Raw genomic sequence first — 13,570 nt, 5'->3', positions numbered from 1 at the left:
TGATTATTTTTAAGGTAAAGTTTGCAATCGCATATCTTGAAAAGTTCTGCTTGACTTGTTTATTCACTTCGGAGACAGGGTAATTGAGAAGTGGGTAAAAAACTTGCAAACTGAGTTTTAATACGCATATCACATAACCATTTACGTATACTGGGCATGCCCGTGACGGTGTAAACAGGAAGTAGATTTTCTACACACACAGTTGGTTTAGTTGCAGAAAATACTGAGGGAGGAAGAACGTCAACGGCGAAAGAAGGGACCAGAGACCTTTGCTTGAACTGACGACGAGGTCAAACATAGGGGTGTTAGGGGTGTGACGAATCAAGGAAGGACACGCCAGGACCGCTAAGACCCAATCAAGTAGAGAACGCGGGCGTCTATATAATTGTTTCCAAACTTCTCCGTCTCCACTCGTCCACACTAGGGCGTAATCCTAGTTTTCTCATTTATTCGTCCTCGGGAGCGTTTCCAAACTCCTCCATATTCAGTGCTCTAAAACTTGCGTTTTAAAATGGAAATGTAGTTGTGTGGACATGGCCTTACTCTCCCTTGTCCATGTCCCCTGGGAGCTGCTGCCCTCAGGCTTCCCGTAGCGTCTCACTGCCTAAATGCAGACGGACTGCATGCCGTCCGCTTGGTGCCATTGTCATTGTTGAGCAAAAGTTCTTTTAATCATTCCGCCGACCCAACCCACTGTGATTTACTAGCCAGACGCATACATAGGCATCCACTCCCAGCCAATTGCATTAAAGAGATAAATAACCAGACCAATAAAAGTGTTGTGAGGGGGCCGAATGGGCCCTGGAATGCTCATCGTCCATTTGGTGCAGTAAGCAATGGGGGTGGAGGGGAGGGGAGGAGGAAGGGCTTTTAGTGGAAGGTTTTTTAGGGGTGATATTGTGATTGGTGGTGGAGGTGATGTCATGTCATCCATCTTAGGGAGCCACTTCATTAGGCTAATGGAAGGGCTGGACCGCTCACCGTTCGTTCCCTACGTTAATGTCTGTGTGTGTGTGTGTGTGTGTGTTTGTCCTTCCATTGATGGCAGCTTCCAAGGCTAAAGTGGTTATGAAGACTAAAGTGATTTTATAGACATAAATGTGTGTGTGTGTGTGTGTGTGTGTGTGTGTGTGTGTGTGTGTGTGTGTGTGCGTGTGCGTGTGCGTGTGTTTGCATGTGAGTTACTGTCTAGGTGTGTGTGCCAGTATTTTCACATAGTGCAGTAAAGACACTGTTTTTGGTAAGGGGAGATAATACAGTGCGTCTAAGGAGGTAAAACACACCTTATTCTTTTGATGTTTAAACTACAATCAAGTTCCTTCAATGACAATGAAATTGTTAAGTAAAGAGCGGATACTCTACGTGCTTTTGGATAGTATCAGTGATAGACTTTGATTTGTTGCTGACTTAAATGAGTATGTCACTTCAAATGTTCCTCTTGTGACAAGTGAAGAGGACAAATGGAAACGCTCTTTGAATTTGCTCTGACGGGCGGCCTCTCTCTCTCTCTCCATCTGTCCATACTTGTCAGTTTTTCCACCTGAAACCCACGGGATTCTCGTCTAGACATGTGCTGTCTTTACAAGAGCGATTCCTCTGATTCCATTCCATATATTTGTTGTCCAGGTCATTCCACTTACAGCAGCTCTGTGTTATCCATTTCTCTATGTTTTTCAGACGTCATATATGAGGCCTGTCTCAGATTTGCTTTCTACCATCCTGAGCTTATTCTTATCATATTGACTCTTTACTGCCCTTTACTATCCCAAACCTTTTCATTGTCTAGCTGCAAAGTCCTAGCAATAGGTTTTGGAGGTATGTAAAACATTTTTCTTAGGCCACTGTCCGAATGCGGTGATTCATGCAGGTGAATAGGTCGTAGGTTCAGCTGGGTGATGTGTTCGAGCAGCGAGTTTGCTTCGTTCCACAAGCTCTCTTAGCTTTTTTAGTCTACAAAATATACTAAATAAAAATGTCAAGAAAGGACCATTTTTTACACCTATTTTCCTACAAAATGCAACTGTACACTAGGCTTAATTGCCATGTTAACTAATCAAAACAAGACTTTCCACTGTTCCAACAATCTCTTTGTTTTGGTCTGCAATTAAATCCCTCCAGTTACATGAGTGACGTTTATGCAACAAAGCTTTCACGCACAACCTGACGAAGCTCATGGCCTTGACGCGGTGCTGACAAAGGGCTGCCATCTCTCGCTCAATGCTTTTAAAGACAAGTTAATTATTCCATTACAAACTAATTGTACGTCTGTTTATTGTTACTGTAATGTAGATACATTAACAATACTATCTTAATTAATTGATTTTATGCACAAGTACTTCCCATTCGCAAACCTCACATTAAATTCATCACAAGCAACAGGAACGTCTCTCCATTAGCAAAATCTTTGAATCCCTCTAATGCACTCTTGTTTTTGAGATGTCTTCTCAGAACATTAACCTGATATCACATTCAGCTGTTTATTAACACCATTTAGAGTACAATCTAAGTATAAACATAGTATTTCTGCATTTAAACATGCACACCGGAGGTGTAAATGAAACACAACAGCCACACTTTGTCCAAGCTGTGCTGTGATGTTTCATTTGAAAGCCACCATTTCCCTGCGGAAAGTAAATCTAGAAAGAAAAAAATAATGAAAAAATAAACGAGTAGTTTCCTTAAACATATGCTCCTTGTTCTCATTAAGATGTGTAAATGAGGGGACGGGACGAGGAGTAGCCTTAGCCATGCGCCGGTATCCCCCACGTATGGACACCTGCTACCAGAGCAAAGGTACAACAGCCAAGCTGTTTCCTATGAATAATAATTAGCTTCTGGAACTGAAGGTCGCAAGCCACCGGGAATAGGAATACAAATTTCCCCTGCTTTTTATGTTTTATTTGTGACAGCCATTAATTGGATGTCCATGTATGCTCAGATCTGAGGAATGAATGATGCTTCAGACAACATTTCCAGACGCACGTGGATCAAGGTGGGCATTTTCTTTGAACTCTGACATAATCTTTGATGGGCCTGATGGATTGAAGCATAGAAAAAAACGTGTCAATGCTTATTGGATTCCTGTCAAACATGTTAGAAATTAGAAGACAGCCTTTCTGCTGCCATCTGTGAGTAAACATTCGTCTGCTTGACGCAACAGGGAACAACATTATTCGGGGACTTTGCTGTCTGGATGTTATTATCTGATGTAACCTGTGGGTCACAGAGAGAGATACGTACGATGTGGAACGTTTGCACAGGTTTCTGAAGTTTCAGGACCTTTTTTTGAGTGATACCCTCGAAGACTGATTCATTTTGTGGTGACGATAATTTTTATTTATTTGTTTATTTTGCAGGTACACTGCACACTAATCAACAAGTAAACTTTTTCGTTAACTTTTTGACCACTGACTCGATATGGTATATGAAAATGTTTGCTGGTTACATTAGAAAGTGTAAAGGCAATGAGATATGTTAATTTGTCAATCTGCACCCATTTCACATGGCTTCACAGTGTGCTTTCAGAGCTCTGTGTACATGTTATGTGCCTACAGCCTATTAGTGAACCTTTGCATTTCAAAGTGCAGTGCTTGTTTGGCTTGTGCACACTGCACACCGCGGTGGCCTTTAGCGTCTGTCCCTGGTGCCGATCGATTTTGTGCCTAGCCAGCAGCCCACTAGTAACCTTGAGGTAAGCTGGCGTAATGAGATCGCATCTGACGGCATTGACTCGCACCTGACAGCACTGAAACTCTCCTCCCAGCCGGGGAGAGACACAGACAGGCACAATGGGAAAGGCTAGGTCCTCTGTGGTTGGCGGTACTGTTAAAAGCTTTGATCCATTTTCTCTTAATTTTCATTGTCATATACAGTATATTTCCACCTTCTAAAGAGGTCGGGGTTTTGAATGGCTAAATGGGTGATAAAATATTTCTATTTTTAATCACATTTATACTTACGTGTATTATTGGAAGACTGCACCACTGCAGTCTTCTTTTGTTTTCCTATCATTTATATAAACCATCTCTTGGGAGCGAGATAGTATGTTGGGCATCAGAATGCCAAGACTTCAGAGCAAAGATTGTTTGTCACCAACAACACACACAGACTTGTGCCCCCTGAAAAATATGTAATCAAATTGAACATAATTCAAAAGTAGCTGCCCATCCAAGCAATCAGTGGGATATACAGTACCTGTGAAATAGCAATATGTATTATACCTGTAGGGCTGTGACAAGCATACTGAAGCTGATTCTCAGAGCACTCATCAGGCTACAGTTGGGACTGGGGAAACCATGATCTGAGTGGTGGTAATTGAAACAATAATGGACATGTTAACAGCTTAGAAAATAGCATTGATCCTTCATCTAAGATGAGCCCTCTGTGCATTAATACCATGACTAAATGCCACAAACTGCTTTTACTCTCAGTCATAGCTAGGTCTACTTGGCTAATTGAAAAAGAAATGAGCAAGAAGAGGCTTTTGTGAGATGTGGAAGACTGATTCTCCCACTTTTCCTCGACAGGGCTTTGAACCCCTCCCACAGCCTGGGATTTCTGGGGAAAGATTAGCCAAAGACATGGCACGTTTTTTTTGGCGGAAGTGTGGAATTGGAATTCAATTCCTGTATACCTATGTACAAATGTAGACTAGTGAGCCAGTGGGAGCCAGATCGATGGGAATGTAGCAGCTTTGGCTCATGTGCAGCTCAGGAGCATCCTCAGCCGGTTACGTCTTTGTCTCACCCTCGTCGACGCCTTCCTCCACTCTTACTTTCTGCTGCACAATCTGATCTTTACACGTTTTCCTGCACCTGGCATACTGCTTTGCTGATGTCCAACTTTCACCTGGTCGAAGTGGCACTGAGCTGCGGCTAGCCGATGGACTGAGCACTGCCGCGCTGGATGAACACATGGAAAATGAGATCGCTGACCTACAGCAAAGGTTAGACTTCAGTAAGCATGAGCAGTCGGATGATGGCTGGTGGAGGGGTTGGAGGTTTAATAAACTACTGCTGGCCACAAGCCTGTTGTTATACCTCTCTGCTCGCAACTTCATGTGGACATCCCTGCATGGGAGTGTGTGTGAGAGTGTGTATTGTAGCGTGTCTGAAGATGCTGGACTCATTGTGGCTAGCTGTGTTCAGGTGAAATGCTGTTATTGATTACACACAAAGGTTAAGGGCCCAGTGTGTGTGTGTGTGTGTGTGTGTGTGTGTGTGTGTGTGTGTGTGTGTGTGTGTGTGTGTGTGTGTGTGTGTGTGTGTGTGTGTGTGTGTGTGTGTGTGTAATTGTGATCCACAGCTGTGCTGTCCGTCAGCCTCTGGCTTATCCATAGGAGGAAACGGGGGTTGGGGACTAAGGCAGAGGGTAATACCAGTGTGAGGGAACAGAGATTGAGACCATGGTGGCGTAACAAATTAATTGCACTGTGCTATTTTTGAAGTACTGGTAATTAACTTGAGTGTTTTTATTTTTAGAGACGCATCTGAGGGTGATGTTCTTTGAAATTTCTTACATCAGTTTTTTTTTATTCTGGCTATATTTATGGTGCTAGAACAGTGACAGTTAACTTTGCCATCGAAAATCAAATTTGGCATTGTGAAAAACATTAGCACTGAAAACACAGGCATCAAAAAATTTCAGTTTATTTTTATATTTCTTTGCATTCTGACGTGTTATGACGTTTTCAATGTCAGTTTTTTTTCACACTTTTTTTTGCAGTTTCAACTCTTCATCACTGTTCTGCCGTGGAGGTGGAGGGAATATAAATGGAGCGGGCAAGGAGAGCGTGATTTACATATAATCTACATACTAAGGGGAGAGCCTCAATCTTCTGAAGCCACATTTCGCTCCAAAGCCTTTGGCATCACCGCACAGCTAGCATATGATTCCTGGGATTCTTTTAATCCACTGAGGATATGCTGAGTCACAACAATTTTTATGAAAAAAATATGAAATGTCCAAATGTCTTTTGATGTGACTTTCACGTAACAATAATCGACAGTGAACTACTTTATATGGTATTAGGAACTTTTTGAGCAGAAATTCATCGGCTTCTCAGTCTAATGTTTTTAACATTAAAAACAAGCACACAGGTGGACTCATGGAAGACATTAGCGTGTCCTAGCTGTGTGCTCATAGCGGAGGGGTTAGTGCGAGTTGTGGGTCCAGAAGAGTGACATTCTCTCCTTTGTATGCAGACTATATGTAAATCATGCTCTCCTTGCCCGCTTCCCTCAAACACCTCCAAACACGACCAAACGGGGACACAGAGTTGAAACTGAAAAAATAATCAGTTGATCACTGATACAGAGAAAAGAGTGACATGAAGTAAAAAATCTAAAGGTAAGCACTAAACTGTATTTCAATCATCACGTACATAATGGTACATACATGAACTTTGACCTCTACATTTAACCGCGTGCTGTAAAGCGCTCAGGAAGCAACTCGGGGTTCAGTGTCTCACTCCTTGTGTTTCTTTTTTCACGACAAATTGTATTTGTGGTGCAAAACTTAATGTCGCTCTTCTGGTTCTTTTAAATATGTATGTATTTATTTTGTGTTGCTTTTAACACTCCTACTACTACTTATACTTCTGCTACTACTTGTACTACATTTGACTATATTGTTACTATACTATTACTACATTTACTTCCACCACTGGTCATACTAAACTAAGTCATCATACCTCGCTCCCTTGCTCCCTTGCTCCCTTGCTTTTTCTGTCCTTGTCACATGTAATTATAGAGGAACACTTATTCTCTTCCTTTGCCTGTGTGCATCTCCATGTGTGTGTGTCTGCATGTGTCTAAACAATACCCACAAAATCCACAACACGCACATGCATTCTGCTAGGATATTCTCTTTCACAGTGTCTAGCTGCCCTTCCTCTGCAGACACCTGTGGTTAGGAGCACACACACACACACAAACACACTCTCAAATACAACACACACACACACACACACACACACACCTGGTGCCTCCCACCTCTTTGCCAGAGTGCGAGTCTCTTTATGAGAGGCCTGCCTGGCGCCCAACTGTGAGGCCCTTTTAATTAGAGCCCTGCTGTTAAGCACAGGCCTCCCCTCGTGGTCTCAGCCTCTCCCCTCCACCTCCTCACGCATACACACCCTCTGTCAGAGGCTTGCTCCTCTCCCTCTCTTTGTTCGTATGGCCTCGTTCACGCATAGTATCCACATGTATCGAGATAGTATTTACTAAAGATCCATGTGAAATATACATTTTCAAAGGACCGCTTGCGATCAGATTTTCCTCGCCAGTTTAAAGAGGATACTGCACACTTAAACGGGGCGGCTGTAGCTCTTGGGGATGAGTCGTCCTGCAACCCGAAGGTAGCCGGCTCGATCCCCCTGAGCAAGACACTGAACCACCAGATGCTCCCTGGGCCCTTCACTAGGGGCAGCCCTCTACTCCTTAAAATACTAAGGATGGGTCAAATGCAGAGAATACATTTCCCCACTGTGGGACTAATAAGGGATTATTCTTATTCGTTCCAAACATGGTGAAGTAAACTAAAGTAGACTGTGCTGTGATGACACGCATCAATGCTGGTGTTAATATTGACATTTCTTACCAAATTTATTTAAAAAATGGCATTTCATGGGTTTACAACTGGCTCTACTGTTGTAAATCAGCCCTAATCTTGCAAGGCCTGTGCTGAGATAGAGTCGTCCGTTTGGGGCTAATCTACCTCATGAAATAAAAGAATGTTAATGCCCTATAATCAGACCCCCCTCTGTAACCACAGACTAGCTTTACAATCACAGCACAGACCTTTCGAACATTACAAAAGATGGTGAATCCGTGTTAACGTTCATCTGGTGATAGCCTTGTGCTTTACTACACTGTGACAAAAGTATGTAGATGAAGCATTTAGTTGCTTAATTGTTCTCATATAGCTGCTGGACAGTTAGCTCGTTCATCTTGGTTTGCTTATTCCACCATGCTCACTGGTTATAGAAAAGGGGGAGAGCAGGCTGCACAAACGTCCACACAAATGAGAAGTATGATGCTATGATGTATAGCATGACCCTCAATATGCATGGCTTCATGTTATCTTGTAGTTTTTATGTATTTTCCTTTTTAAGATGAATATTCGAAAGTAATATTTAAATGTTGGACCTTTTTTAAGTCTAAACAAAACAATTATTTAAGGGGAAAACATTACAAAGCTGCACTTATATACCTTCAGCTGTCACCAAAGAGAAAAGTATCTACCTAGACTATTATGATTAATAGTAATAATAATAACAACTTAATCTACATCATTGGAGAGGAAACAAGGACAAATGTAATTGTTTTCAAGGGGAACAGCATTTTTTAAATGTGATTTCTTTTCATATTTCCCATTCATTCCCAAGGGAAAATAAGATCTTTGTTTTAGAAAACTTTGATATATATGAGAAAATAAGATTATGTGCTTAGTCTTAAACTGATAAGGAGCCCTGAGATAAATTGGGTTGGAGGGTTATCAGTGTGTGCATGGTTGGTGATAAGAAAGAATGACAACACATGCACTCACATTACACCCTCAGCTGGGTAACTTTCATCGCACTCGTAACGTTCATTCCTCCATTTCCTTTTTCAAACATGGCAAAACCCTCTTGAAAAAAAACAGGTCTCTCACATCCATTGATTTTCGTCTGCATCTGCCTGCTATGATCAAAGAGCTATTGTGTTGGGAAGCCTCCTCTCTAAGCTGCTTTCCTAAGGAACTTCCACAAGCAGGGGTAAGTTGATTAGAAACAATGCAGGTGGGTTGATTTTATGTTGAATCAGGAATTCCTAGCTAAACTTTCCAAAGCTGCTGCAGTGTGTGTGTCACCCGGTCCCTGGCAGGAGAGGAGATTATAACCAAACAACATACACATGATGCATGCTAACCTCGGTCAGATATCTTAAGGTGGCGGTCTCAGTACAGCTCCGTAACAGTTGCCATCCATTAAGCTCCAGTTCCCAACAGTAAATATCCCCTTAAAATCTACTGCATGTATTTTAAATTAGTTCGGACAAAACGCTCCAGTGTTGCCGACAACTGTGACTGCTTGTCTTCAGCTTGATGTGGGAAGACAGGTTGTTTAGGACCGTGGGGAATGACGGATGGAGAAAGAGCAGGGTGGAGGAGGAGAAGGAGGAGGAGGAGGAGGAGGAGGAGGAGGCTGCAGCTGTTGTTGTGCGTTTAGTGTTGGTCTGGTGTGGTTCGGAAGAAATCACAGCAGAGCCAGAGAGAGACACAGACCCTGTTGTCTTAATGAGAAGAAGGACAGACAGACAGACAGACAGACAGACAGACAGACAGACAGACAGACAGACAGACAGACAGACAGACCGTTTCTCTGCCACTGTCCTCGTCTTCCTTCGCCCTCAGCGTAGCAAATGTCGCCGTACTGAGAATGCTTCCCCGTCTCTGTCTGTATCGACCCTTCCTCTTCCTCAGAGGAACAGTCAGCCAACTCCTGCTATGGCCCTTTTCCTTGTGTTCACAGAGCGGGAGTTTTTTTATTATGATTGTTTTTAAAGATTTTTTTTCTCTCTCTCTGTCTGCCCTGGGTTGCAGATATTGCCGAAAGCAGAGAAGAAGAAAAAAAGACAGGGAGGGGAGGAATGAAGAAGAAGAAGAAGAAGAACGCAAGTTGTTTTGCTGAAGGACATTTGCAGAGGCAGCTTTTAACACCCTCGCCCTCTCCCCTCCCCTCCCTGCCTTCCCCTCTATCCCTGCTTAAACACACTTTTCCCTTTTCTCCTCTTTAAATATTGAGAATCGTTGCAAATTCCTCTGGCCTCTTCCTTTTGATGCTACTGGCCTCCCAACGGCTCAGCATTAGAAATGCACTTGGAAGGGCTGAAACTGTCAGTATAGCAACAGCAACAATTCCCCCTTTGCAGGACCTCCTTGCTCCCCCCTGCAGGCCCCAGTAAACGGGTCTGAGCTTCGCTGGTTCCCAAGCTGCACCTCTTCTCCGGCTCCCTGTGTTCTGTAGTCTGAAGGCCAAAGCTCTCCCTCTGGGCTGGCTTTGGCTGCTCATTTTCACTCTAACAGGGGGTGGCTCTCCACAGGCCTGGCTTTTTAACCTACAATAACATGTATGCACACACACACACACACACACACACACACACACACACACACACACACACACACACACACACACACACACACACACACACACACACACACACTAACCATGCAGCTGAAACAGACTGCAAGAGTGACTCGACTGACTCCTGTCACTTCATTCTTTACTTTTCGCCAAGCTCCCGCCCCAACTAAACACATGCCGCATACTCATTCCTCCCTAATGCTTTGCCTTTTTTCTTTTATTGCTCACATTTGAGATGCTATTTAAGATTTTGCTAACTAGCAGGGTGCTGACGCCTCTATTGTGGGTAGCTCAAGAATAAAACAGAGCCTTTGTTTAAATACAAAACAAGCTTTTCCGAAAGGCTGCAGTCCTCATCCTGTGCTGTTTTTGTTCGTGTTTCTCAAACAGGAAAACAGAAAATAGCTGCTAAATAAAGCCAAAGCTGCTAAAGTTGCACTGCATCTATAGGCTAACAAACTGTCAAAACGCGGCTGGAGAATTCTCCCCCGTCGCTTTCATCTAAATCAGGAGAAAGGATCCTGAGCAGAAAGCAAGTGCAGCAGACTGAGATCATAGACGTGTTACTGCTTAACAGCCCACTTTATGGGATCGGCTCTCTTTGTGTTTTAATGAGGAGGCCATGGATGGGTGGAAAGGAGAGAGAGAGAGAGAGAGAGAGAGAGAGAGAGAGAGAGAGAGAGAGAGAGAGAGAGAGAGAGAGAGAGAGAGAGAGAGAGAGTTGAGTCTGATTAGAGCATAAAAAGACTGAGAAAGAAAAAAGGAAGGAGTGTTAGCAAGAAGTCAGAGAGAGGTTTAATGTCGCCTTCTCTCATCAGGTCTAATTAGGAGTGAAAGAAGGGGCTGAGGGGTCCTCCTTAAAGTGCTACTGTGAATTTTTTACATCACAAGTACACTTTATGATACAGTCTTCTCTTGTCTTCTCTCTGCTCAAAGAAAGCGCTTTATTATTAAATTGTATAAACTCAAGAAATAAATCCACAGTTCCTCTCCAGGATTTATAGTTGAATAGGACATATATGGCAAACAACTTGGTGGTGTGTGTGTGTGTGTGTGTGTGTGTGTGTGTGTGTGTGTGTGTGTGAGTGTGTGTGTGTGTGTGTGTGTGTGTGTGTGTGCTTCATTCCTCTATATATTTACCTCCCTCTGAAAAGTGTTTTGAGCCCCCAGTGCAATGCCATGAGATTGGCAGTTTGCTGTGTGCTGATAAAGTCACGATCTGTGTGTGTGTGTGTGTGTGTGTGTGTGTGTGTGTGTGTGTGTGTGTGTGTGTGTGTGTGTGTGTGTGTGTGTGTGTGTGTGTGTGTGTTTAAGTGTGCCTGCTGTTAAAAGGGAGGAAGAAGGAAAGAGTGGAGGCTGGACACCTCAGGAATGTTTTTTTCGATAACAAGTTCCCCCAGCGCTCTAGAGCGCTATTGTACAATTTTGTGTGTTTTACTGCACTGTCCGCGAATGTTTGTTTTCGTGTGTGTGTGTGTGTGTGTGTGTGTGTGTGTGTGTGTGTGTGTGTGTGTCCTGGGGGAGGGGCGCTTCTGCAGCTTTCTTGCTGTATTGTGATTGGCCACAAGTGTATTACGCTCTCTGACTCTGATTTTTACATTCATCACAATGAAAAATGAAATGAACAAAATGTAGTAATTGGACATTTGGATACTGTTGAATTTGTTCTCCGTTTCAGATTTCCATTCTAATACAAATCCAAACAGCAATCACAGACACACATTCCTACTTGTAGAGCGTGACTCAGGTCACTGCTCGTGCCTCGTGTGCACCAACGCAGCGTTGTGCAACAGCAGAGCCGCCACTAACTCATACATCCTTTGCCGTCAGATTTTCTCATGCCGTCTGTCTGTCTGACTCTGTTTCCTCGTCCCCAGTCAACACTGGAGACGGCATCGACTACAGCCAGCGGAAGAGAGAGAACATCGGCGACCTGATCCAGGAGACTCTGGAGATGTTTGAGCGCTACGGAGGAGAGGATTCCTTCATAAACATCAAATACATGGTGCCCACCTACCAGTCCTGTATGATCAACTGAGAAGGGGGGTCTCAACTTGATGTTACACAGACTCTTGACTTTAACCGTTTGTCAGTTTGTCTGTCAGTATATCTGCCCCCAACTCTTATCTTATCCCTTTCTTTGTCCTGGCCCTCCCCTAATCTCATTGTCACTCGATTCCTTCTCTTTTTGTTTCTGTTCTGCTCCACTTTGCCGAGCTCAAAGCTTCTCCTCATCCCTCTGCTTTTCAATGTATCTTCTTTTAAACCCCTATTAAATTCATCGCAATTCATACTTTGTGTATCTGTGTATTTATCCCTCTCACTTTTTTTTTTGTATTGCTTTAATGATTTATTTAGCGAGCTGATGAGGAACCCTTGATGCACGGTGACTTTATTTCAAACAGTGCCATGCCTCAGATGAACAATGTAACACGTTCACAATGTATGAAAATTGTATTGCTTTAAAAGTGAAAACCTTACGTGATGCTGACTGTTGACCGTAAAAAAGTTGTTTGCTCCTTTACAGAAACAGCAGCTTAAATTCATGTCGACTTCAGTAGACTCCACTGAATGGTGACATGATTTCAAGGCGGAAAAAGTGTCACGGCCACAGAAAACTTCCCAAACTACTCCTGCAACATTGTTTGCATTTTACAGCCACCTTTTCGAGCCGACGGGGTGTGAGCGCCACTCAAAAGACACATTAGTTTCACATAGATAATGTGACATTCCAGTGATGCAGATCTGTCTTTCCTCAGTCCATAAAGTCCTGCTGTACATCTGCACCGTCTTTTGTTCTGCTCCACAACTGCTTCTGTTGTGTTGTACCCGTTCTGTCACAAACACCAGCTGGAGACGGAGCCTGTCTCAACATGCAGGCTGAGACGCTATAGGAATGATGACTGACAGCATTCCTTCAGATAACACACACACACACGCATACACTCGTTTGGTAGCCATCCTTTGAAATGAAATACCCACCCAGTGATCAGTGCATGTGGGTTTATCTATGTTTTTGGTTAACATGTGTGTGTGTTTTTTTATCTCGACAAGCCAGCACCTCAGTAGGCATCTTTAACCAACTATGTGTTTCCTCACCGTGCAGATGAAGGCACTCTCTCCTGCTCTGCGCTCTACTGCTAAGTCACAGTGGAAACTTCTCCCTTGACTCAATGGAAGCTTTGGCACATATACATATACAACCTTGTGACCTATGGGGGAAACACAGCGTAATTGATTTCTGACTCTCACAAGGACACTTGCACCATCTCTTTCTGTAAGTCATGTCTGCAGCAAAAGCAACTTTACAGGCCTGCGGAGGAATCTATTCTCAACGAGAAGACAGGTTCATAATGCTCATATTTCAACCTCAGCACATCGTGAAAAGAATGTTCCTGAATAGCTGTTCCACGCTGCTGAACTCGGCCGAGCTGCTCTCGGCCC

At 43.4% G+C, this 13,570-nt stretch overlaps 1 protein-coding gene across 1 annotated transcript in view; it reads left to right on the top strand.

Moving 5' to 3' along the window:
- pacrg (PARK2 co-regulated) overlaps positions 1–12,292 on the top strand; it is a gene marked incomplete at its 5' end in the record, with an annotated part of 120,710 nt that extends 108,418 nt beyond the window's left edge. The window contains one exon of the mRNA XM_079229993.1: positions 12,004–12,292. Coding sequence (XP_079086119.1) covers positions 12,004–12,164 — 161 coding nt within the window. The 3' untranslated portion in view covers positions 12,165–12,292. The remainder of the gene's footprint in view (positions 1–12,003) is intronic.
- Between the last annotated feature and the right edge of the window lie 1,278 nt (positions 12,293–13,570).

Source organism: Taurulus bubalis, assembly GCF_910589615.1.
Source record: "Taurulus bubalis genome assembly, chromosome: 1".
Taxonomy (NCBI): domain Eukaryota; kingdom Metazoa; phylum Chordata; class Actinopteri; order Perciformes; family Cottidae; genus Taurulus; species Taurulus bubalis.
Note: the sequence above shows the minus strand (reverse complement) of the source record. Positions and strands in the feature narration are given on the sequence as shown.